Below are 23,706 nucleotides of genomic sequence, written 5' to 3' on the forward strand. Positions count from 1 at the left end.
CCTTCGCTTCTTTATTTATCTGTTACATGTTATTGTATTTTTACCTCATTTAAGTAGTTAATTTCAATTCCAATTTTTACTTTATTTTTATATTGTATTTATTGTGTACACTTCAGGGAAATCTAACCAAGTTAAAAATTTAACCAGACTTAGTTCATCTTTATCTAAAACCATCCAGTTTGTCCCTAACCCAGAGAAGTTACCTTATGAAGTTTCCTTGAATCGTTACTATTCATTATGTTATGTAAAGCCTTGTTTAATATGTTTCTTGTAAAGCCAGGGGCACTGTTTCCCGTCCCGTGGCATTATTGTTGTTACCTGTAAACCGGACTGATTTGTTTCCCAACAAGAATTTCGGTATATAAAAATCCTAAATAAATAAATAAATCCCATGACTTTTTTCTTTCCTTAGAAGCCTGTCATGAGGGACTTTGTCAAACACCTTCTGAAAATCCAAATAACTACATCTACTGGCTCACCTTTATCCACATGTTTATTAACCCCTTCAAAAAAATAAAGCTGATTTGTGAGGCAAGACTTGACTGTGTTCCATTAAACCATGTCTTTCTATATGCTCTGTGATTTTGATCTTTAGAATAGTTTCCACTATTTTTCCTGACACTGAAGTCAGGCTCACTGGTCTATAGTTTCCTGGATCACCCCTAGAGTTCATTTTAAATATTGGGGTTACATTGGCCACCCTCCAGTCTTCAGGTACAATGGATGAGTTTAATGATAGGTTACAAATTTTGACTAACAGATCTGAAATTTCATTTTTGATTTCCTTTAGAACGCTGGGGAAATTTTCCTTAAGTTGATTGACCAGCTTATGGGTCTGTAAGCCAGAAGGCCAAAATCCTACTGTTTATGAACATGTGGACATTGGTTCATATGGTTAATGTTATAATATTATTACTACCAAAAAGATGAATTGTTGATACTGTCCTTATTTTAAGGATTGTTGACATGAGTTTTGTTTAAATAAAAAATACTGGAACCCCCCCCCCACACACACACACACACACACTATAAAGTATGCAAAGGTTTCCAAAATATCTGTTCTATGTCTTCTTTGTTTCTTGCTTCATTCTCATCTATATTAGTTTGTGTTTTCCTTTTCAGGAAGACTGTATAACCTGTTCTTTTTAGGGAGGGTAAGGAGTAGGGACTCTCCTCCGGGACCCAGCAATAAAATGTGGTATTCTCTCTGCTTGAGAGTGTACTTTTGACTATTCAGTATTTTAACACTTTCTTCCTCCAGAGGAATAATGTATTTGCTCTTTAACTTGGATGTTTCCTGTCAGTTCCCCCAAGGGCTGATGGATGAGTGACCTTTGGTTATGACATGGCCAAAGGAGGTATTCTGGTTTCCTGCTAATGTCAGATTGGATCAGTGGAAGATTGTAATGTTATTGACTACTGAAAATGAATGTCTGTTTTGCTCTCTTGAGTCCAGGTAGTGATATTGTTTAGGTCACTGTAAGCAGCAGTTGAGTAACAAAAGTCATTGTGTTTCTATATATTTCACATGTTTGGCGATTCCTCTAAAATCCTTTAAGAATGATTATTTCTTGAATATCTCTCTACATTTTGGGATTCCTCTCAGAATGTTACTGATAATTGTGTGTGTGGTGTAGTGATTAATTTCCTCGCTGAAGGGGAAATAATCTGTACTGTATGTGGTTCTTGTCTCTACTAATTGTGATTTGTTTGCAGGTGTGGTATTTACTTAGCTTTTGACTTCGAGGTGCTGCCCCTATGCTGGACATAGGAACCATTGGAGATGGAACCACTCTTTTGGAAGGTTCTTTGGAAGATGAAGGGATACATGTCTATGCCTTGAGTGTATTTTTTTGAGTGTTTATTGTATTGTACTTAAGGGACAATGGTTATCATACGTCCTCATTTTGTTTTTGCGGGGGAGGGTGTAATCCTTCCAAGGGTCACTAACATTCTTCACTAGGTTCTAAAGCTTTCTGGATGGTTCCTGCTGTCCAGGGTTCACCCACAATTCAGGGAGTTCTTAGTAAAGTGCAGAACTCTTGACCTTTGCCAGCTTGCTTTTAAGGAGGGGTACTAAGGGGGATGTGAGAGTTTGGTGCTGTAAAGCATGAGGTAATGTAAGAGGTGCATTCTCTCCATGGGGAATGGGTAGGGTAAGTGAGATTCTACGTAAGATGCCCCTAGGCATCTGTGTTTTTGTGAGTCCTTGTCTGAGAAAGCTCCAGTCCAAGAACTGTCTAAGAGGGCCTTGGGGTTAAGGTGGAGTTTGGGTGAGATTTCTCCTGCTCAGAGAAGAGTGATACATTTATTGAATTTGTTTCACTTTGTGGGACTATATCCAGCTATTCATTTGAAGATTTTACAGTTTTCTGCTGTCTATTCTTTGGATTTACAAATTAATTTAATTTTGTAACCAATATTGTGGTAAGTCTACCTCTTGGGCCTCCCAGAGACTGTCTGGTCCCCAATTGGCAATCCCTGGTGGACTTTTGTTGTTCCCAAGGCTGCAGCAGTGTGACTCACCATCTCTGCAGCACCTGAAGTTGACTCCAAGGAAAAGGGGGGGGGGGGGGGGGTTTATATTAGCATGCAATTGAGTTCATGCTATTTTATATATCCCTTGAAAGTACGCATGTATTTTCAGTTTTTGTGCAACAATTACTAACACAAGAAAAGGGTCAGTCTTGGGGCATTCTGAGGCAGGGTCAAGTGGAATGCATGGAAGTAGCTATTTTATAAGATATGTATGCATATAAATTATTTAACTTATTCATATAATTTTATGTACTGTGGATCAAAAACTGTTGTGGTTTGTAAATAAACACTTAACTGCTGACAGCTTAAAGAAAAATCTTTAATTAGATTAAAGTTTGGAATATTCCAGGAGAGTGCGAGATTACCAGAAAGGCAATCCAGGAGGAGTCTCAGAGTGCATTGTTTACACAACAGATTAAATCCAATTTACCCACCAATGAGCTAGTTTGTTTGCATAACATTTCCTAATTGGTTGACATTAACACCAACATCCTCTTAATAGGGTAGTATTATAATTTTATCTCATATATATATTAACGAAGCTGGGATTCTTGTAATTCATGAGATTTCTTGCAAATTGAGCCCAGAAGGCAGGAATGAAACTTAAGGCTGAACTCGACATACTTTTTTACTTCTGGCCTACATTTTTAGCATATTCAGTCATGTCGGCAGTCTTGAATAATTCTACAAGCCTAATCAGGGTAAATTCAGAGTGTGGTAATAATAGCTTCATAGGAAACCCTTTTCAAAGCACCCTAACACACCTTGGTGCTCTCATCTTCCCAAACCCTCTTAATCATTCCACCCTCTTCTGCTCATTCACCCATTTCCAACCCCAGGTCTGTCCCCAGTACAGCTTCTGCCACTCCTCTCCTTTCACTCGTCCCACTCTTCTGCACACTGCATTCCCCAGAGTACTAACCTTGGGCAGGAAGACCCAGTTCAATTTGTATTGCATTGAAACTAGTTTAAAATACATGTGTAGGGATAACTGGACAAAGAGAGAGTGCTGAAAGTTTCTGGCTTTAGCCAGTTTGTTTCAAAACTACATAATATAAAAATTCCTTTAAAGGGCATGTGGTGATAAAGAGGCTGAGGATCATATAGAAATCATTAACTATATGTGGATACATTGAGGATTCTAACCCACATCTCAGAACTTTAACTTTCTCCAAAACGAATTTAAGGAAAACAAATAATGGAAGATTTTTATTAATGAATGCAAACCGTTATCAAAAACAGCAAATGCACATTTCATTTACGAAGCCAAAGAACTCCTTCAACTCTAGCTGCTGTCACCCAGATATCGGAACGGTGGCCTCAGCTGTTGCACTGTCTTTAATTCCCAACCTTATGGCCATATCTCATCCAACACAGTAACAGTAAATGACAGCAGATAAAGACCCAAATGGTCCATCCAATTTTCCCAGCAAAGTGTTTAGGGTTGTAACTGCCAAACAGGGTAGTCAACCCCATGCAGAAAAGTTACACCTAGAGTGACCATAGGTCACCCCATTTCATCATTTCCATCCTACCCACTAGTGGTCCTCTGTATTTATCCCATTCCCTTTTTATCTCCATTACCATTTTTGCCTTCACCACCTCTTTTGGGAAGGCATTCCATGCAACCACCACCCCTTCTGTGAAGAAATACTTCCTGACATTGCTCCTGAGTCTACTCTCTTGGAGTTTCATATTATGACTCCTAGTTTTACAGTTTCTTTTCCATCAGAAGGGATTTGATTGTTGTGCATCATTAATTCCTTTTAGGTATTTAAAAGTCTGTATCATATCTCCCCTGGCTCTCCTCTCCGCCAAGGTTTACATATTTAGGTCCTCCAGTCTCATAAGTATTTTGGTGCAGACCTCACACCATTTTGGTTTCCTTTCTCTAGACTGCTCCCATACTGTCGCTATCCTTTTTGAGATAAGGTCTCCAGAATTTGAACCCAGTGTTCTCATCCAACAGATAATTCTTGGTAGTTTGTATTGATGATGAACTGTTGATCAACCTCATTCAAAAATAGGGCAGAGCTCTCCCAAAATTATCATTCATTGCCAGGAAGGTTTTCTCCCCACACTGCTGTGAGACACTGCGGCTAAAGGAGGGCCATAGCTCTTTTTGGTACTGCCTGGATGCTGATGTTCCTCCTGCCCAGTCAGAAAGAGTCTCTGCTCGAGTTACTACATTCTAAATACAACCTTTTCCAAACCCTCAGAGGCTGTGGGCTTTGCCACCCAGTCATCCTGAGGTATAGGAGCCAGGCTCAGGACATGAACTTTGAGTTCCTGTGCAGCTGGCAGAACCACTGTCTGGCCTTTAGAACAACTCCACAATATGTCTTATTAAATCAGCTTCTTAACCAAGGGCCTGGAGGAATGGTGACTTAAATTGCAGAAAAATGCATGCATATAGAAACTAAGTAGGCTTTTAAAAAGACTTTCCCACAGGTATAGGATGAAATAAATGCCTTTTAAAAACTGGGCCCAATATAGGTAGCAGCACTATGGAATCATTATCCTAACAGTAAACTGAAAATAAGTTGTCCTGAACATATACATTTCATGACATTATAATAGGTTAAAAGATAAGCTTCAGAATCCTGATTCTACTGGAGAGCTATTGAGATTCAGTAACCTAAAACAAAATGCAATTTTATGGGAGGCATGGGCAAGCCTAAGGGGTTATTACAGCAGCGCTGGTATCATGCTTCTTTCTAGAAGTCGACAAAGCAATAAACCTACCAATTACTTGCATGTCTGGTTCCACATCTGCTGTGGCTTCTCCCAACAGTGATAGCAACTTGGCTGAAATCTGACAGACAGATTCGATGTTGCTAAACAAGACATCCACGTCAAGCCCCTCAATCTGCAGAAACATGAAAAAACAATAAGCAAATGACATACAGCGCAAGTGTCACTACAGACAGGCTGCATACTCTGTATGAAGGGATTTATAGTTCACAATGCACGCTTTGTGGCCTGCATAGGAAAACATGCTCATCTGTGATTTTAGAGGTCTTAGAAGTACAGGAATTTGATGGGGAAAATAAATGTCAGCATCTCGCTTATCCTGTTTTGGAATAAATGAGGGACATACTGTGCTGTTTCTGGATTCTTAAACAGGCAGAAAGGGATGATGGCCTGTGGGAGACAGGAATGTGGTAATCAGATGCTTAATACAATTAGAAACTTATTTGATAAATAAAGGATATTGCAGTGGAAGTAAGAAGTGTCCATATTTCTTCAACCTAAACAGTAGACCATGAAACCTGTGAGTCAGTCAATTCACTTTTTCTTATACCACAGTTCCAAGTTGCTCATTACAGTATTACAATACATTCAATAAAAGTACATCTTGATCATATAAATATGAGAAACTAACAAATCATAAGCATATCATTAAAACCAGAAGACAGTAATCAAGAAGCAGCATCAACATTTACAATAAATGTCTCAATAATTCTCTTCATAATGGCAAGTGCACTTGAACTGTCAAAGTTTGTGAGAGATCCCAAGAGAGGGAGCAATTTTAGATCTAATTCTCAGTGGAGCACAGGATTTGGTGAGAGAGGTAACGGTGGTGGGGCCGCTTGGCAATAGTGATCATAATATGATCATATTTAAATTAATGACTGGAAGGGGGACAGTAAGCAAATCTACAGCTCTCGTGCTAAACTTTCAAAAGGGAAACTTTGATAAAATGAGAAAAATTGTTAGAAAAAAATGAAAGGAGCAGCTACAAAAGTAAAAAGTGTGCAAGAGGCATGGTCCTTGTTAAAAAATACAATTCTAGAAGCACAATCCAGATGTATTCCACACATTAAAAAGGGTGGAAAGAAGGCAAAACGATTACCGGCATGGTTAAAAGGGGAGGTGAAAGAAGCTATTTTAGCCAAAAGATCTTCATTCAAAAATTGGAAGAAGGATCCAACAGAAGAAAATAGGACAATGCATAAGCGTTGGCAAGTTAAATGTAAGACATTGATAAAACAGGCTAAGAGAGAATTTGAAAAGTTGGCTGTAGAGGCAAAAACTCATAGTAAAACCTTTTTTAAATTATCCAAAGCAGAAAGCATGTGAGGGAGTCAGTTGGACCGTTAGATGATTGAGGGGTTAAAAGGGCACTTAGAGAAGATAAGGCCATCGCGGAAAGATTACATTATTTCTTTGCTTCGGTATTTACTGAAGAGGATGTTGGGGAGGTACACGTACTGGAGAAGGTTTTCATGGGTAATGATTCAGATGGACTGAACCAAATCACGATGAACCTAAAAGATGTGGTAGGCCTGATTGACAAACTGAAGAGTAGTAAATCACCTGGACCGGATGGTGTACATCCCAGAGTGCTGAAGGAACTAAAAAATGAAATTTCAGACCTATTAGTAAAAATTTGTAACCTATCATTAAAATCATCCATTGTACCTGAAGACTGGAGGATAGCTAATGTAACCCCAATATTTAAAAAGGGCTCCAGGGGAGACCTAGAAAACTACAGACCGGTTAGCCTAACATCAGTGCCAGGAAAAATAGTGGAAAGTGTTCTAAACATCAAAATCACAGAACATATAGAAAGACATGGTTTAATGGAACAAAGTCAGCATGGCTTTACCCAAGGCAAATCTTGCCTCACAAATCTGCTTCACTTTTTTTGAAGGAGTTAATAAACATGTGGATAAAGTTGAACCGGTAGATGTAGTGTACTTGGATTTTCAGAAGGCATTTGACAAAGTTCCTCATGTGAGGCTTCTAGGAAAAGTAAAAAGTCATGGGATAGGTGGCGATGTCCTTTCGTGGATTACAAACTGGCTAAAAGACAGGAAACAGAGAGAAGGATTAAATGGACAATTTTCTCAGTGGAAGGGAGTGAGCAGTGGAGTGCCTCAGGGATCTGTATTGGGACCCTTACTTTTCAGTATATTTATAAATGGTCTGGAAAGAAATACGAGTGAGGTAATCAAATTTGCAGATGATACAAAATTGTTCAGAGTAGTTAAATCATAAGCAGATTGTGATAAATTGCAGGAAGACCTTGTGAGACTGGAAAATTGGGCATCGAAATGGCAGATGAAATTTAATGTGGATAAGTGCAAGGTGATGCATATAGGGAAAAATAACCCATGCTATAGTTACACAATGCTAGGTTCCATATTAGGTGCTACCACCAAGAAAGAGATCTAGGCGTCACAGTGGATAACACATTGAAATCATCTGTTCAGTGAGCTGTGGCAGTCAAAAAAGCAAACAGAATGTTGGAAATTATTAGAAAGGGAATGATAAATAAAACGGAAAATGTCATAATGCCTCTGTATCGCTCCATGGTGAGACGCCACCTTGAATACTGTGTACAATTCTGGTCGCCGCATCTCAAAAAAGATATAATTGTGATGGAGAAGGTACAGAGAAGGGTGACCAAAATGATAAGGGGAATGGAACAGCTCCCCTATGAGGAAAGACTAAAGAGGTTAGGACGTTTCAGCTTGGAGAAGAGACAGCTGAAGGGGGATATGATAGAGATGTTTAAAATCATGAGAGGTCTAGAACGGGTAGATGTGAATCGGTTATTTACTCTTTCAGATAATAGAAAGACTAGGGGGCACTCCATGAAGTTAGCATGTGGCACATTTAAAACTGATCGGAGAACGTTCTTTTTCACTCAATGCACAATTAAACTCTGGAATTTGTTGCCAGAGGATGTGGTTAGTGCAGTTAGTTTAGCTGTGTTTAAAAAAGGATTGGATAAGTTCTTGGAGGAGAAGTCCATTACCTGCTATTAATTGAGTTGACTTAGAAAATAGCCACTGCTATTACTAGCAACAGTAACATGGAATAGACTTTGTTTTTGGGTACTTGCCAGGTTCTTACGGCCTGGATTGGCCACTGTTGGAAACAGGATGCTGGGCTTGATGGACCCTTGGTCTGATCCAGTATGGCATGTTCTTATGTTCTTAGAAAACAGAAGTCTCTCAGGGTGCAGAAAAGAAATGTGAAGTTCTTAAATTGGCAACAGTATTCCACTGTATGAAACATGTTCAGCTCTAAGGGGGGCCCATAATAGACTGGCAATCTGAGGAGGACTTTATACTAGAATCATCGGGGATGGTTGAACAAAACCCTAAGGAAAACAAAACATTAGATACTCATATATAAATTGGAAAAAAGAAAATATTTGGAAAACTATGTACACTAGAGATGATCTTCGTTTTTCTGGCTCGGGTCAGGTTTCAGTTCGGGCGCTTCGTGGAAAAACCACGGGTCATTTTTCCACAAAAACGAAGCTCGAACCTAAAACCAGAAAAACGAATTAAAAAAAAAAAACAAAACCTCGGAGCGAAACCGCCCCCCCACCCAAACCCTTCAATTATACTTTCTTACAACCCCCCCCACCATCCCGATCCCTCCCCAAGACTTACTAAAAGCCCTGGTGGTCCAGCGGAGTCCTGCAAGCGATCTCTCCCTCCGTGCCGTCGGGCTGTCTGGCCTGCTCTGAATCAAAATGGCGCCGATGGCCCTTTGTCCTTGCGATGTCAAAGGGGCTACCGGTGCCATTGGTCAGCCCCTGTCATATGGTAGGAGCGATGGACGGCCGGCGCCATCTTGTGCTCCTACCATGTGACAGGGGCCGACCAATGGCACCGGTAGCCCCTGTGACATCGTAAGGGCAAAGGACCATCGGCACCATTTTGATTCAGAGCAGGCCCGACGGCACGGAGGGAGAGATTGCTCGCAGGACCCCGCTGGACCACCAGGGCTTTTAGTAAGTTTGGGGAGGGATCGGGATGGTAGTGGTGGTGGTGGGGGGGGGGGGGTTGTAAAAGTAAAATTGAAGGGTTGGGGGTTTTGTTTTTTTTAAAATAATGTGCCCCCCCCCCCCCGCACTAACCCGAAAAACAAATTTTCCCCAAAGCTCGGGGAAAATCCGTTTCATGGTTCAGGTCCCCCAAACCACGAGTGCACATCTCTAATGTACACTAATGCTCATAGAATGGGGAATAAAGACCCAGATCTAGAGGCAGTCATGGAAGAAGCTGATTTAGATATAGTAGCTGTCACAGAGAACTGTTATATGTAAAACCATGACTGGGATATAGTTATACCTGGCTATAATTGATTCGGAAAGGACCAGGTAGGAAGAAAAGGAGGAAGCCTAGCATTATATAGTATATAAAGAACAGTATTAAAGCAACAGCATTGCTGGGCTTACAGGCTAAGGAGGAGGCACTGTGGGTTAATCTGGAAAGAGGGAATAGAACATCTATTTATATTGATGTGGCAAGCTACTATAAACCAGGTCCCTGCCCCCACAAGCTTATCATGTATTTGAGCCTTACAATGTGGACCAAGCTGTGTCTGGATCTGAGTCATGTGTTTTGGACCTGCCATAAAGAGTTTTTCAACATTGCAGAGATTGCAAGCTGCAACCAAGGTGAAGGAATATAAAAGTACATCAAAACCCGTGTGCTCTCCTGTGAATAACAAATATTTCGCAAGAACCAGCATCCAACACTCACAGTATTAACAAGTTGGGGAAAGGGCTGTACTGTTTAGCCTGTCCAAAGAACGGTACTATATAGCCATCAGAGAAGGAAGCCAAAGGAATGCTGGGAAGCCATTTAAAGAAGAAAAGGTACAATTTGATTGGCTGTGTCTGTGTGTGACGGGCCAGGAGTTGGAGCCAGGAAGAGAGGAGTGTATTTGGCAGCCCTGCAATGAGTTTTTCTTCTGAAGAGCTAATTATCAAGCAGGAGAGACATATGTTTGCACTCTGAGGAAATAGAGAGACAGACAGCTGTTCTTGCTTCATAGCTGAGCCACATGTAAAATCCCAACAAGGGACAGAGGAGCCTGGAGCTGAGAGACTTCCTTTCCAGAGATATCCAGGCCCAGGAGCACATGACTGGTCAACCCTACTAAGAGACTGTGTTAATTAATCTAAACTTTGCATAGACAATATCTTAGCAGAGGAGGGAGAAGGTTTATTTCCTTGTCTTTTGTCACAAATTCAGTATCTCATTTTAACTGCTTCAGCCTTTCAATCAAAGTCAAGCATAAACCCTAGCTGGCAGGTACAGCCACATGAAATAGCATTGGGAAAGAGAAGCTGATGGACCATGCTTGTCATTGTCTGTGTGAACTCTTCTAAGACCTGCATGGTGCTGCTTGTCATTGTCTGTGTGAACTGTCATTGTCTGTGTGAACTCTTCTAAGACCTGCATGGTGCAGCTACATCTCTCTTCTTTCCAAACTAAAGATAAATAGTTATGCCTCACCTCCTGCCTCGCTCCAAGTCCACCTGTATTTTCCATCTAAGGGAGTTCCCCGAGGGCTACAGTGCCACTGGTGCTACCCCAAAGTAAAGTTATTGGACTATCTGCTGACTGTACACATTGCTTGTGTCCTTGTGCTGCTGGCTGCCACTCTACTTGGTGCTTGCCTCCCTTCCCTTGCTGTAGCTCTCCCTACTCTCCTGGCCACTTAGCCCTCTCAGGCCCCATCTCCTCCACCTGCCAGTATCTCTCCCCTCCACCCCTAGGCTCAACCACTTCCACTTTATGGCCAGTCCAAGAGTTTGACCCCATTCTCAGTACTGCCCCTCACACAGGCTCCCTCTGTCCTTCCCTCTGTCACACTCATGCTCCCTTTCTCTAGTACACACACACACATCCTCTCATACAGGGTCCCTCTCGCATACACACCCACACAAGCACCCTCTCTCTCTCACACATTCATCCTCACACAGGCTACCTATGTCTCTCTCTCACCCACTCCTTCACACAGGCTCTGTCTCACACATACACAATCCCTTCACACAAGCTAGAACTCTCACATACACACAATCCCTTTGTCATACACACGAGCTCCCAATCTCTCACACACATATACACTCCTTCACAATCTTCTCATATAGGCTCCCTCTCTCTCTGGCACCCACACTCAAGTATTCTCTCCCCACCCCCCCCCCCCCCTCCGCGCTCTCACCTCCCATGCTTTTTCTCACACCGTCCTGCTCATCCTTCCCCTTTCCTCTCTCACACCCCCTCCCTCCCCCACACCCCTGCCCATCTCCCCTCACACACACACATTCACTCTCAGCAGGGCCTTCAACTTCTCTGCGAGTGGAACACACTCCATTCGCGGCACACGGGAGCCTTCATCTTCGCTGAGAGTGGAGCAGGCTCTGTTCTCGGCACACTAGGGCATTCATCTTCGCCACAAGCGGAGCGCGTCCCACAGCACATGGGGGCCTTCATCTTTGCTGCAAACGGCATGCCGGGGCCTTCCTCTTCGCACACTCCTTTCGCAGCATGCCGGAGTCTCCTCTGCCATTTTCTGCGCAGAATTGCCAAATTCTGCGCAGGGGGGGGGGGGGGGGGGGGGGCGGGAATTCTGCACTTCACAGTAGCGCAGAATTCCCCCAGGACTACATCCTAGAAGGTATGAGTAACTACTTGGATTTAAATGGTTGTAAATGCTAAGATATCTGGGCCTAGTTAAAGACTGGAGAGATTTGTACATGGAAATGTGATTTGAAGTTGTTCTGAACTCTTGGAAAAGGATTGAGATTGAAACTGCTGATTTTTAAGGAAGTGTGACCTCTACAATTTTTTTTAACTGATTGAACAGTGTGTTAAAATAAATTATCTTCCCTTGGCGCACACCATTTGTAGTGGACAGTGAATTTGTGAAGGTGTTTGGGAGTGTTTCCTTGGCTCAGTGTGATCCTGCAGTTTTATCTGCCCCCAGCTCATGACCCAGCCGAGACTGATTTCTTCACTTTGGGTGAGTTATCCCAGGTCTCCGAAGCTGAGAATGATTCCAGAAGGAGAGGGGGTTACATTGATAAGGCACGCTAAGAGAGAATTTGAAAAGAAGCAGGCTAATTTGAAAAGAAAAGGCAAAAACTCATAATAAAAACTCATTAGAATATATCCGAATCAGGAAGCCTGTGAGGGTTGGATGATCGAAGAATTAAAGGTAAGATAAGGCCATTGCGGAAAGACATAGACAGTAACTTTAAAACAGGCACGCGGGTACCCATGCACAGGCTAAAATTTTAAATTGTGGTCACATTTACGTACATAAGATTTAAAATACGCCTGGCACGCTGTTTGATTTGAATTTTAAGCCGTTACTCGAGCAAACGCACTTTGCATATCTTCCTTAAGACATTGTAGGGTTTAACGTGCGCAGGTAAGTGGATTTTAAAACATGCTCACATGAAGGACATAAGCCAGTTTTTCCAGTCCAGCTGGAGGTCATCCAGACCCCTCTGGTTCTTCATCCTGCACGTCCCCAAGTTGACCCAGACTCTCCTACTGAATCACCAGACTGTCTAGCTTCAGAAGACGATGAAAAATCACCAGGAATACGCAACGTTGGAAACTGAAGAGGTGGACTTTCTGTTTATACTTCTGTTTGTTCTCAGCTGCAAGAGCACACTCTTTCCGTCTCATTTTATCCGTTTGCGCACTGCCTTTTGTCAGGGACCCATACAACCCATCTTTCAAAACTGTTCATGGTACACATGCTAGTGGGCCCGTGGTAGGTTTTTTGCTAATATTTTATAAAGTACATGGCAGGAGCCACATACTTTATAAATTACAAAGCATTTCTGCCCTGAAAAGTATGCACATAAATTTGTAATGCAAGAACACACATACTTTCTCTACCTATTTTTTAAAAATGTGTGTATATTTTACATGTGCCATAACCCAGAATTAAATCTGGAGGCAGGTATCTTATAAAAGCATGCATACGCTTGCAGTCGTCACTTTGCCAGTACTTCCACCAGTTCACTCAGATCTGCACCAGTTCACCTAGACCCTCTAGCACTTCACATTGAACCCCTACTAGTTCACCCAGACCTCTGCCCAAAAAACTGCAATGAAAAGTTAAATCTGATTTCAATTGTGTGAGTCATTTTGCAGGTGTAAAATTATTCAGAAAAGTATAGTAATGTATGCATGTACACTGCTTACAAAATAGCAACTTGCCTGTGTACTTCTAAACCCCACCCTGAAATGCCCTAGATCACCCCTTTTTTCATTGTTACCATTTATGCACATAATCTCGAGGGTTATAAAATAGCATATACTGGCATGCCACTTATGTGCACTTATGCAAATTTTACACATGCAAATCTCACGTATGTCTTTGAAACTGACCTCCATAAAGTGCAGTGTCCTACATTCTCCTGATTGTCTTCTATATCCCGTGCATGCCAGTTATTGCAGTGGCTTCAAGATGAGAAAGCAGCCTGTAGCCCCTTCACAAGATATTTCTAATGCTGATGTTTGATAGTATGTCGTTAGATACCAGTATAGGGACTAATTGCCCTGTATTTGGAGGGGGGAGGTCCAATATTAGGGGAAAAATTGATTTTCTGCTATGTCATGAAAAGAAAAACCTTAATCCAATCCATTTTGATGCTTTTATTTGGTGTCTTCCATTTTCCTATTACATGTATTCCAACATGTTCCACAAAATAGCTTTTGAAAGTTGGCTACCCTGGCTTAACATCTTGGGCTGGGAAGCACTATCTCAGGAAGCAGCAGGGATGTGCAGTCGGTTAAAGTGATATAAGAAATGTCAATGACACTTGGATATGGCCAAAGAACCTGGTCAAGCTTCTTCATCTGGTGTAAGTGAAGCCAGTTACAGTGGGAGCAGTAATTTTCCCACATACATCTTTTTGTCATAATAAAGATGTTCCATCTGAAATAGAAATTTTAGATATGGCCTCTGGAACTAATATCTGGTTTCAAGTATCACAGGGTTTACAAATGGGTAAATGTGAATTGGTTATTTACTCTTTAAGATAATACAAGGATTAGTGGACATTCCATGAAGTTAGCAAGTTGCACATTTAAAACAAATCGGAGAAAATTCATTTTCACTCAACACACAATTAAGCTCTGGAATTCCTTTCCATAGGATGTGGTTATGACAGTTAGTATAGCTGGTTTTAAAAAGGATTTGATAAGAGCCCCAATAGTTCTTATTGTTTTTGTTTGTGAACATAAAATGACTGAGAGAATTATTGTCGTGTTCAAATCCTGGATACCCAGTGTTTACAAGCTAAAGTATCACTATTCAGATTTGCTGGTTAAGCACCAAAGCCACTGTTTAAGACTGATTTTAAAAGCCCTATGTACGCAAAGTTGGGAGAAACACTCGTGTCTTGGGCCAGCGTGTGCCATATGAATTTTAAAAAGTGAGCAAGTACACGTGTATCTCCTGGTAAGCACACAAATCAAAAAGTTTAAAAAAGGGGTGCAAGCATGGGTGAGGTCTGGGTGGAGCGTGAGCAGGTCATGGGCATTCCGGGAAGTTGCCTTGAAACATGTGCAGAATATTTACATGCACAAGTGCACGCAGGTGTCCCCTACTGCGTAACTTTACTTCTGTAAGTATTTAAAAAAAAACAAAAACCTGAGTCAGCGGGGTTTTAAGGGTCAGGGTAAAAGGGAGGCTACATAACAGGGGGGGGGGGGGGGTGTTAGGGAGTCCGATCCTTTAACTGGACAAACTGGGAATGAGCTGGGAAAAAGGGCTATTGCATTGGTGCGCATTGTTTTTAAAATCCATCCTACTCGAGCGGTAGAGCTGACATTTGCTCGCACGTGCACATGTCCATTTAAAATTGTGCTGACATGTATGCACATACAGCCGATTTTATACCACACGCGCATATGTTATAAAATGGCCACATCCATTTGCGTGAGCCAGCATACGCGTGTACATGTATGCTCCTGCAGCTGTTTTAAAAGTTGTCGTGCTCGAGAAATCCAATACTCATAGGAAATTTATATGAGGTGATATTCTTTGTTCAAAGTGCTATTCCATTTTATGCAATATCCTTTTTCCCTACCTTATTTTACTGCCTGTAGTAAGGGGATAGCAGGCAAATGAGATATGCACAAAAAAAAAAACCCTATGGAATACCTAAATAATGCGCCAATACCCACATAAAAGCCCCGATGCCAGAAAGTCGTGGGGAAAAACAGGCACTAAAATGGGGGCTAATGGAAAAATTTTGCAGGCTCATTTCTAACTATTTCCATTTACTACTGTTCTAAAATAAACTGGTTTCAGCTCCTACCTCTTTGACCCTTTTACTGCACTGCTGGGATTAGTGTGGTTGTGTGTCTGTGCAGCGTTTTCCTTGCTTGGGCGCTCGGAGCTGCTCAGCATGGATCAGCCCCAGTGGGAGAGAGCAGAAATTGGGATGGACGGAAGGACCAGTAATCTCTGCGTGCTACAGACAAGTGCCGATACCGCCCGGAGCCACATCACCACCAGAACCAGAACGGAGACTTAAAGCCACCAAAGCCGTAGGAGTAATTGTGATCTGCAATCCCTGGGCGCCTCCAGACAGGCGCTTTCACTTAACTCCTGCCCTGACCTAGGTGCTTAAAAACTCTCTTTAAAAAATCCCACACTAACCATTTTCCCTGCTAGCACAGCTCCTTGCATAGCCCCTGAGTGAATAATTGCCTCCTTTACATGCCCTATGCAGCACTTGTGGAAAACCTGCCATGGGTTTTTTGCGCGGGTTTGTGCGTGGGTTTTTTTCCCCACGCTGAACGTGTTATTGCATACGCGTGCAAGATTAGCACGGGAAAACCCGTGCAGTTACAAGTGCAAAAACCCACAGCAGGTTGAGCTTGGCTTATTAGATTGGTCCCTCTGTAAGGAGGAACTCCACATGGGAATATTATTTAAGACTATGGAGAGGGTCATATTTTTATGGTGCTGTTTGGCGTATGTAGATACAGTTGCTTTGATAGAAAATATTACATTCATCCCGAAACAAATCCTTTGTATGTCTTTCAGCAAGAAGCAGAATTGCAATTCTCAAGATTGTTGAAATAAGTCCCATCCTATCACTGGATACTCATACAAGTCACCTTTCAGCTGGGGAGTAATGTTTAATCACATGGCCAGACAGAATAGTAAGCAGCCCTGGCACCACCCCCTTACCTGTTTGCTTCTCAAGGGCTGAACCACTTCTCTGATGCAAAGCTCCAAGTCTTTCAGATAGTCTTTTTCTGTCTGCACCAGCTCCCCTATGATCTTTGACCTCTTGGCCATCCTCCTCCTCTGCAGTTCTTCAGGTTCTTGGCTTGGAGTAGTGGGTGCAGAGGATTCAGCATGTGGTGTCATCTTCTCTGTTTAAAAAAGCCACAATAATAAATGAGCAAAGACTACAGCATACTGGCTGTATACCTTTCGCTTATTGTTTTTGTGTGCATCAGATACGTAGCCTACTATACCACAGTGTGCAGAACGCTGAAACACGAGCCTCAAGTGTATTATTCACAGGACAACAATGTGCATCGTAGCATGGCTTTTATTGCAGAAGTCATTTAATTACTACTACCAATTTTCTTTTCCCAGTCCCCTTGCTGGTAGAGGCCTGGCAAAGAAGTTGCTTTCGCCAGTGCAGCAGCAACTGTGCGTTAATCGTGTCCTGTAGCACACTTAGTGCCCCTCATCCGGACAGATATGTCTTGTCTTGTGCTCTAGCAAGTAATGCTGCTGTGAAACTTCCTGATTCAAGGTTTTGTGACTGTTTTCCCACAGGCTTCAAAAATGCATACATATTCAATTGATAATGGAAGTGATGCCACAGAGAAATGTCAAGCAAAACTGAAGAATCTTTATTAACTTACAACTCAAGGATGCACCAATAAAAAAAAGATCAGCTCACATTTTTCTCTAGTTTTTTTTTTTAATGACTCAAGAACAGAAGAATCAAAGCTGCTGCCTCGGCCATTCAGAATATTTCATGAGGACACCCAAGAAATTTGCACATAAAATTAATGGCCTAGCTTACAGCTAAAGAAACTTGCGGGGAATTAAAAAAATCATTGGCATCCTCTGTCCCACTGAAAGCTTGACAATGGTGAAAATGGATTTCCTTACTTCTGCACCTGAAGAAAGAGAAAACAGGAAGGAAAGAAAAAAAAAACCCAGGATCGTGACTTATCATTAGAGCTGGCTTGCAGAAGGCATAGCATGGAGGTTAGAGCTGAGCATTAGGATTAAAAAATTCCCCAAGTTCACCAGCCTCTTGTGCTCAGGTCTATGCTTTCTGAACCTATTTAACAAATGTGACTCTTAATATCTCAATCCGGTCAGGTCTGGATGTAGGCACGGTTTCCGCAACTGCCCATGGCGCAGAATTTTTAAAAGGCGCCAGTTACCAGGGCCAGCGAAGAGCCTGTTTTGTCTTGTTTAAGGACCATGTATTGATGCCACTCCGAATTTCTAATTCTTTCTACCTAGCTCTGAAGATGATAAGTAACTTAAGTTGAACAAATTCTGGAAGCATCAACAGAAAATGTGTTACAGTGTGTTTGGTCCTCCTCCCACCCCTCATAGTAAATCGGCCTTTTTCTATCAGCCCATCAACTCTCAATTAAATAATCTGACAAAAACTTGCCAGGGACAGGAATGCTCTGAGGCACACTTATGAGCTACTTTGCAGCTCAAAAACGTTTGGTCAAACTCATATTGATTCCGAACTCGATGAACACGTGCAGGCTTAGGATCCTGAAAGGCGATAAGATGGGCAGAAGAAACAGATGTTTTGATGAGATTAATTGAGGTGGTTTTGTTTCTCCAGTCAACAAGAATTATCATTACAAGGTCACAACATGTCTTTGCAGTCTCTCAAGCTGCTGTAGGTTTTGTCAAGTTATGACACAGTTTTGCATCAGCACTTGGAAACAGCTATGGTTTTCTCAGGAAGCATCGAATCCTAGGCAGAATTTCTTCAGTTCTGCAGCGAGCGATTCTTCAGTGAAGGAAGAAATATAGAAATTAACATATTTTGTTTTGCTGGCTGAGAAACTTTGTTCTAAAAATTAAAAAGGAGATAAAGCAGCTTTTAAACTAGATCATGGAGGAAGGTCAACAGTCACTCAAGAGTGCATGGTTTGGAGCAAGGATTCCATAAAAATACCATTAAGAAAAGGATATTAGTCTGTCCTGACAATGTTGATATTGAAAAAGCCAATTCCAAATTATTTGAACCAACTGCTAGTAAGCAGGTTGTGTAAAAGAATAGAAAGAATATATTTAGGTGTCTATAAGTAAATGTTAGAAGCTGGAAAAATAAAATGGGAAAGTTAGAGTGTATGACGCTAGATGAAGATATTAGCATAACAGGCGTTTCAGAGACCTGGTGGTAAAAGGATAGCCAATGGGTCACAGTGATTTTAGGGAACAAAATATATCAAAATGACAAGAGCAGACAAAAGTGGTGGTAACATGCCACTGTATGTTAAAGGTTCCATAGAGTCAAGTAGAATGCTAACTACACTCTGGAATCTCTAGGGATAGACATTCTATACATAATAGGGAGGAGGAGTATAGCAGATAATGAGGAAACAGATTGTGAAATGCTAACAAAGATCAGACAGGATACTAAGCATGGACATTTTTTCTGCAACGATTCTATGTTCCAATTTGCTATGTATCAGATTGCGTTATGTGTTAACTAACCAAATGGCGCCGGTGGCCTTTAGCCCCTACCATGTGACAGGGGGTTACCGGTGCTATTGGTTGGCCCCTGTCACATGGTAGGGGCTAAAGGCCACCGGCGCCATTTTGCTTAGTGGAAGCCGAGGCCCCGGGAGCGGCAGATTGCTCCTGAGCCCTCCGCTGGACCACAAGGGGGGTGGCACAGTGAGGCGGAGGCTGGCAGAATTTTGAAAGGGCACTTTTTGCCCTTTCAAAATTTTGCCGCCTGCTGCGGCGCCCCCTAAATCACGGCACCCTAGGCACAGGCCTAGCTCGCCTAGTGGTTCCTCCGGCCCTGGATCTATTTAATGTTTGGGTACTTGACAGATTCTTGTATCATGGATTGGCCACTGCAGTACTTGATAGAGATGTGAATCGTGTGATCGATCGTCTTAACAATCGATTTCGGCTGGGAGGGGGAGGGAATCGGATCGTCGCCGTTTGGGTTTTTTAAATATCGTGAAAATCGAAAACCGGCACACTAAAACTTCCCTAAAACCCACCCCGACCCTTTAAAATAAATCCCCCACCCTCCCGAACCCACCCCTCAAATGCCTTAAATTACCTGGGGTCCAGTGGGGGGGGAGGGCGGGAAAACCGGCACACTAAAACAACCCTAAAACCCACCCCGACCCTTTAAAATAAATCCCCCACCCTCCCGAACCCCCCCAAAATGCCTTAAATTACCTGGGGTCCAGAGGAAGGGTCCCGGTGTGATCTTTTACTCTCGGACCTCCGGTGCTTGTAGAAATGGCGCCGGCGCTACCTTTGCCTTGTCATATGACAGGGCAAAGGTAGCGCCGGCGCCATTTTGTTTTTTGTCCCCTGAGGTCAGGAATGTAGGAGATCGCTCCCGGACCCCCGCTGGACCCCCAGGAACTTTTGGCCAGCTTGGGGGGGCCTCCTGACCCCCACAAGCACGGAAAATGGCACCGACCGTAGACAACACGATTCGACTGCAGGAGGTCGTTCCGGACCCCCGCTGGACTTTTGGAAAGTCTTGTGGGGGTCAGGAGGTCCCCCCAAGCTGGCCAAAAGTCCCTGGGGGTCCAGCGGGGGTCCGGGAGCGATCTCCTGCCGCGAATCGTTTTTCCGTACGGAAAAACCAAAGGTAGCGCCGGCGCCATTTCTACAAGCACCGGAGGTCCGAGAGTAAAAGATCACACCGGGACCCTTCCTCTGGACCCCAGGTAATTTAAGGCATTTTGGGGGGGTTTGGGAGGGTGGGGGATTTATTTTAAAGGGTCGGGGTGGGTTTTATGGTTGTTTTAGTGTGCCGGTTTTCCCGCCCTCCCCCTTCCCCTCCCCCTTCCCCCGATTTACGATTTTTTGACGATAAATCAGGGGAATTGTTATTGTATCGCGGCTCTAACGATTTTTGACGATTTAAAATATATCGGACGATATTTTAAATCGTCAAAAAACGATTCACATCCCTAGTACTTGATGCTGGACTTGATGGACCCTCAGTCTGCCCCAGTATGGCAACTTCTTATGTTCCTGGCTTGTTCTTCTTTCATAATAGATGTATTGGTGTTTTAGGGCCTGATGTAATATTTGCAGTGTTGTTTTTCATGGGGTTGATACTGTTTGAGCTCTGGCAGTTAGTGCTGTTTTGGTATGTGTGATTTACTGTATTGTAATTTGTAATTCAGTTTTTTCATAGCTTTCTGAGGGCCAAGCTCACACCTATCGCACTTTACAATAGGCCTAATACCAAATGGGTTGCAAGTATCTTGCTTTTTGCGAGATTTTTCCTGGAATATCTCTAGCCCTGTATCTGCCACTCTTCTGGGAACCCTGACCCTCGCTAGACTCCAAGTGGGATAACCCCCTCCCCCTGCTCTCTCTATGATTTGACCTGCACCACGCTTTGGGGGGGGGGGGGGATTCCTCGCCTCAGAGAGCAGATTGCCTCGAGCCACCCCTGGTCAAAGCTATTGTTAAGAACAAAATTACCGATGATATGAATAAACATAGTTTAATGGGAAAGAGTCAGCATGAATTTAGTAAAGAGAGGTCTTGCCTTTTAACCTATTAAAATTCTTTGAACATGCAAATAAGCATGTCGATGTAGAGGTCCATATTCAAAAGCATTTAGCCACTAACTCAGACGTTAGCTGTCTAAATTCATATTTGAGCACATATCCAGCTAACTTCTAGCCATCTAATAACTTAAGATGCTAGAATTTAACTGGATAATTTAGGGACATTCCTGAGGTATAACTGGAAGGAGTTGAGTTAGCTGGCTAAGTTAATTCTCCATGAAATTAGTAGGTAGCAGATTTAAAACAAATTGGAGAAATATGTTTTTCATTTAACACACAATTAAGCTGTGGAATGTTTTGCTGGAGGATGTGGTCAAGGCATCTAGCATAGATGGATTTAAAAGGGGTTTGGACAAATTCTAGGAGGAAAAGTCCATAAATAATTATTAGCCAAGTAGGAAAGCCACCATTTATCCATGGAAGTGGGCAACAAGAAATGGGATCTACTTTTTGGGATCTGCTGGATATTTCCTAATGATATGGATTGGTTTCTATCAGACAGGATACTGGATTCAATGGACCTTGGTCTGACCCAATATGGCACATGTTATGTTCTAATGAATCCTATCTGAAATAGCATAGCTTTCTCAATTTTCTATGCACAGAAATAAAGGTTAACAAATAAAAACAAAATATAAATATAAGGTAATACCTTTTTATTGGACTAAATACATTTCTTGACTGCTTTCAAGAGCTATTACTCTCTTCTGCAGGTCAGAATTCAAATGAGTAAAAGATATTAAAATGAGTAAAAGATGGCATTACCAGGAAATAAAGTAGTTGGCTGCCATAAGTGAATCATAAAAGGCATTCCAGTGATAAGATCAAGATGAAAGATATGGGGTGAAGGGATGTGATGGTTGATCAGAAGGGGACAGGCAGTATAATTTTATGGTTCATAATGTGATAGAAAACTGTAGGTCTTTGCTGAGTCTTTTATTGTCAGTTTCAAAGTGCCTGATCATTTTAACTTCAAAAGTCTTGTGTTCCTGATTGTCTTAAATTTTACATTAATTATCCTGATCATAGGTTTTGTGATTATGCTTGTCATGCAGCCTCCCAACCACCAGAGGTCCTCCAGGAGCTGCTCTTGCCCTCTTTCCAGCTCTAGTTTTAATGACCTCATGACTCAGCAATTCCCTGCTTATTTAGCCCTGCCTCAGTCTACACTCTGGGCCTTGTCATTGAGTCGGCTCAGCTCTTTGCTTGGCCCCTCGTCTCTGTATACCTTGAGGCTCTCTGCAGCCTTCTGCCTTGTGGCTTTCCAAAGCCTTCTCGTCTCCAAGCTTATCCCATGGCTTCCCAAAGCCTTCCTGTTTCCCAGCTTGCCTTGTGGCTTCCCTAAGCCTTCCTGTCTCAAGCCTCGCTCCCTGGCTCCCAAGCCTCCTGTCTCAAGCTTGCCAGTATTAGTAACTCCTATCTTGTTCCACTGTTCCCTCTCAGACCTTGGTTCCTCCCTGAGCACCAGACATCAGTCTCCAGCCCTACAGCCTGCATCCCAAGTCTCCTTTGGCTTCTGACTCTAGTCCTGTCCGAAGTCAGCCTGCAGCCTGCCTCTTCGGTCCTGCCTGACTTCTGCCTCCACTCCGGATTCCAGTCCTGCTGTAGTCTTAGGTCTCCTCCCTTGTTCAAGTCCTTCCGGCCACCAGAACCCAAGGGCTCAACCTGCAGGGAAGGTGGCTGGAGTAGGCCGAAGATCCCCTGGTCTGGTCTGCCCTGGCTACATGGGGCTCCCCTCAACCATAACAATGAGGTCATTGATGCAGTGCTCTGGTTCTGAGGTGTTCTATCTGGTGCCTTGTCTTTAATGTCTGGCCTGTCTCACCAGTGCAGCAAGTTCCCTCCCAATTTCTGCATTGAATAATGTGCACTACATTAAAGGAGCAGCATGAGTAGGATCCCCCTTTATCTTGAATGCTTTTCCCCAAGTGGGTGATTATGGGGTTCTGTGACATTGTATTTAGGTCGGATAAATGTTCTGTAACAGAGCTGCCACTGAAATGTTGGAAATTTATACACAGTGCCAAAATATCCAGTCTTCTCATGCTCAGTAATTAACAGTATGAAAACATTATGTAACAGAACATCAAGCTGGCTACTGGAGCACTAAATGCCAAAGCACATTTGCTCAAGATTCATTACTGCTTGTGTTCACACTAGAAGGAGACTGGAGAGCAAGTTCCACATTAATCCTAGAGCAATTAATTCCACCCAAGTAGTTTCATTCTTGCATTAGTTATTTCAGGGAATAAATAATATAGGATTAATGGCTAAGATGTATTTTTTTTCTTCCATAGATACAAAATAAAATGTATATGGACAGTTGGGTTTTTTTTTGTTTTTTTTTAGTTAACTCCAGGATGAAATTTGAACACAAAACAAACTAATCGTGGTATATAAGAACTAAATTGGCCCATCAGGTCTTCCCAGTTGTCTTCCTCTCTAGTTTTTCATATTCAAGCCAACACCAGCTCCCCTTCGCCCCCCATGTTTCTAACTCAGCCTTTCAACCTTGCTCCTATCACTAATCTCTGTTTCTATCAAACATGTTTTGTGTCAGTGCTGGCCTCCATCATCTCTGCTGGCAAGC

The 23,706-nt window shown here is 42.5% G+C and overlaps 1 protein-coding gene across 2 annotated transcripts in view; it reads right to left on the reverse strand.

Annotated features, from left to right (window-relative positions):
* The window catches only part of ARHGEF38 (Rho guanine nucleotide exchange factor 38), a 205,664-nt gene that overhangs the window by 137,753 nt on the left and 44,205 nt on the right, over positions 1–23,706 (reverse strand). For both annotated transcript variants that reach the window (XM_029596932.1, XM_029596928.1), the window contains exons 2-3: positions 16,522–16,709; positions 5,284–5,407 (exon numbers count right to left, since the gene is read on the reverse strand). In XM_029596932.1, the coding sequence (XP_029452792.1) occupies positions 5,284–5,407; positions 16,522–16,709 (312 nt within the window). The remainder of the gene's footprint in view (positions 1–5,283; positions 5,408–16,521; positions 16,710–23,706) is intronic.

This window comes from Rhinatrema bivittatum, chromosome 1, assembly GCF_901001135.1.
Source record: "Rhinatrema bivittatum chromosome 1, aRhiBiv1.1, whole genome shotgun sequence".
Taxonomy (NCBI): Eukaryota; Metazoa; Chordata; class Amphibia; order Gymnophiona; family Rhinatrematidae; genus Rhinatrema; species Rhinatrema bivittatum.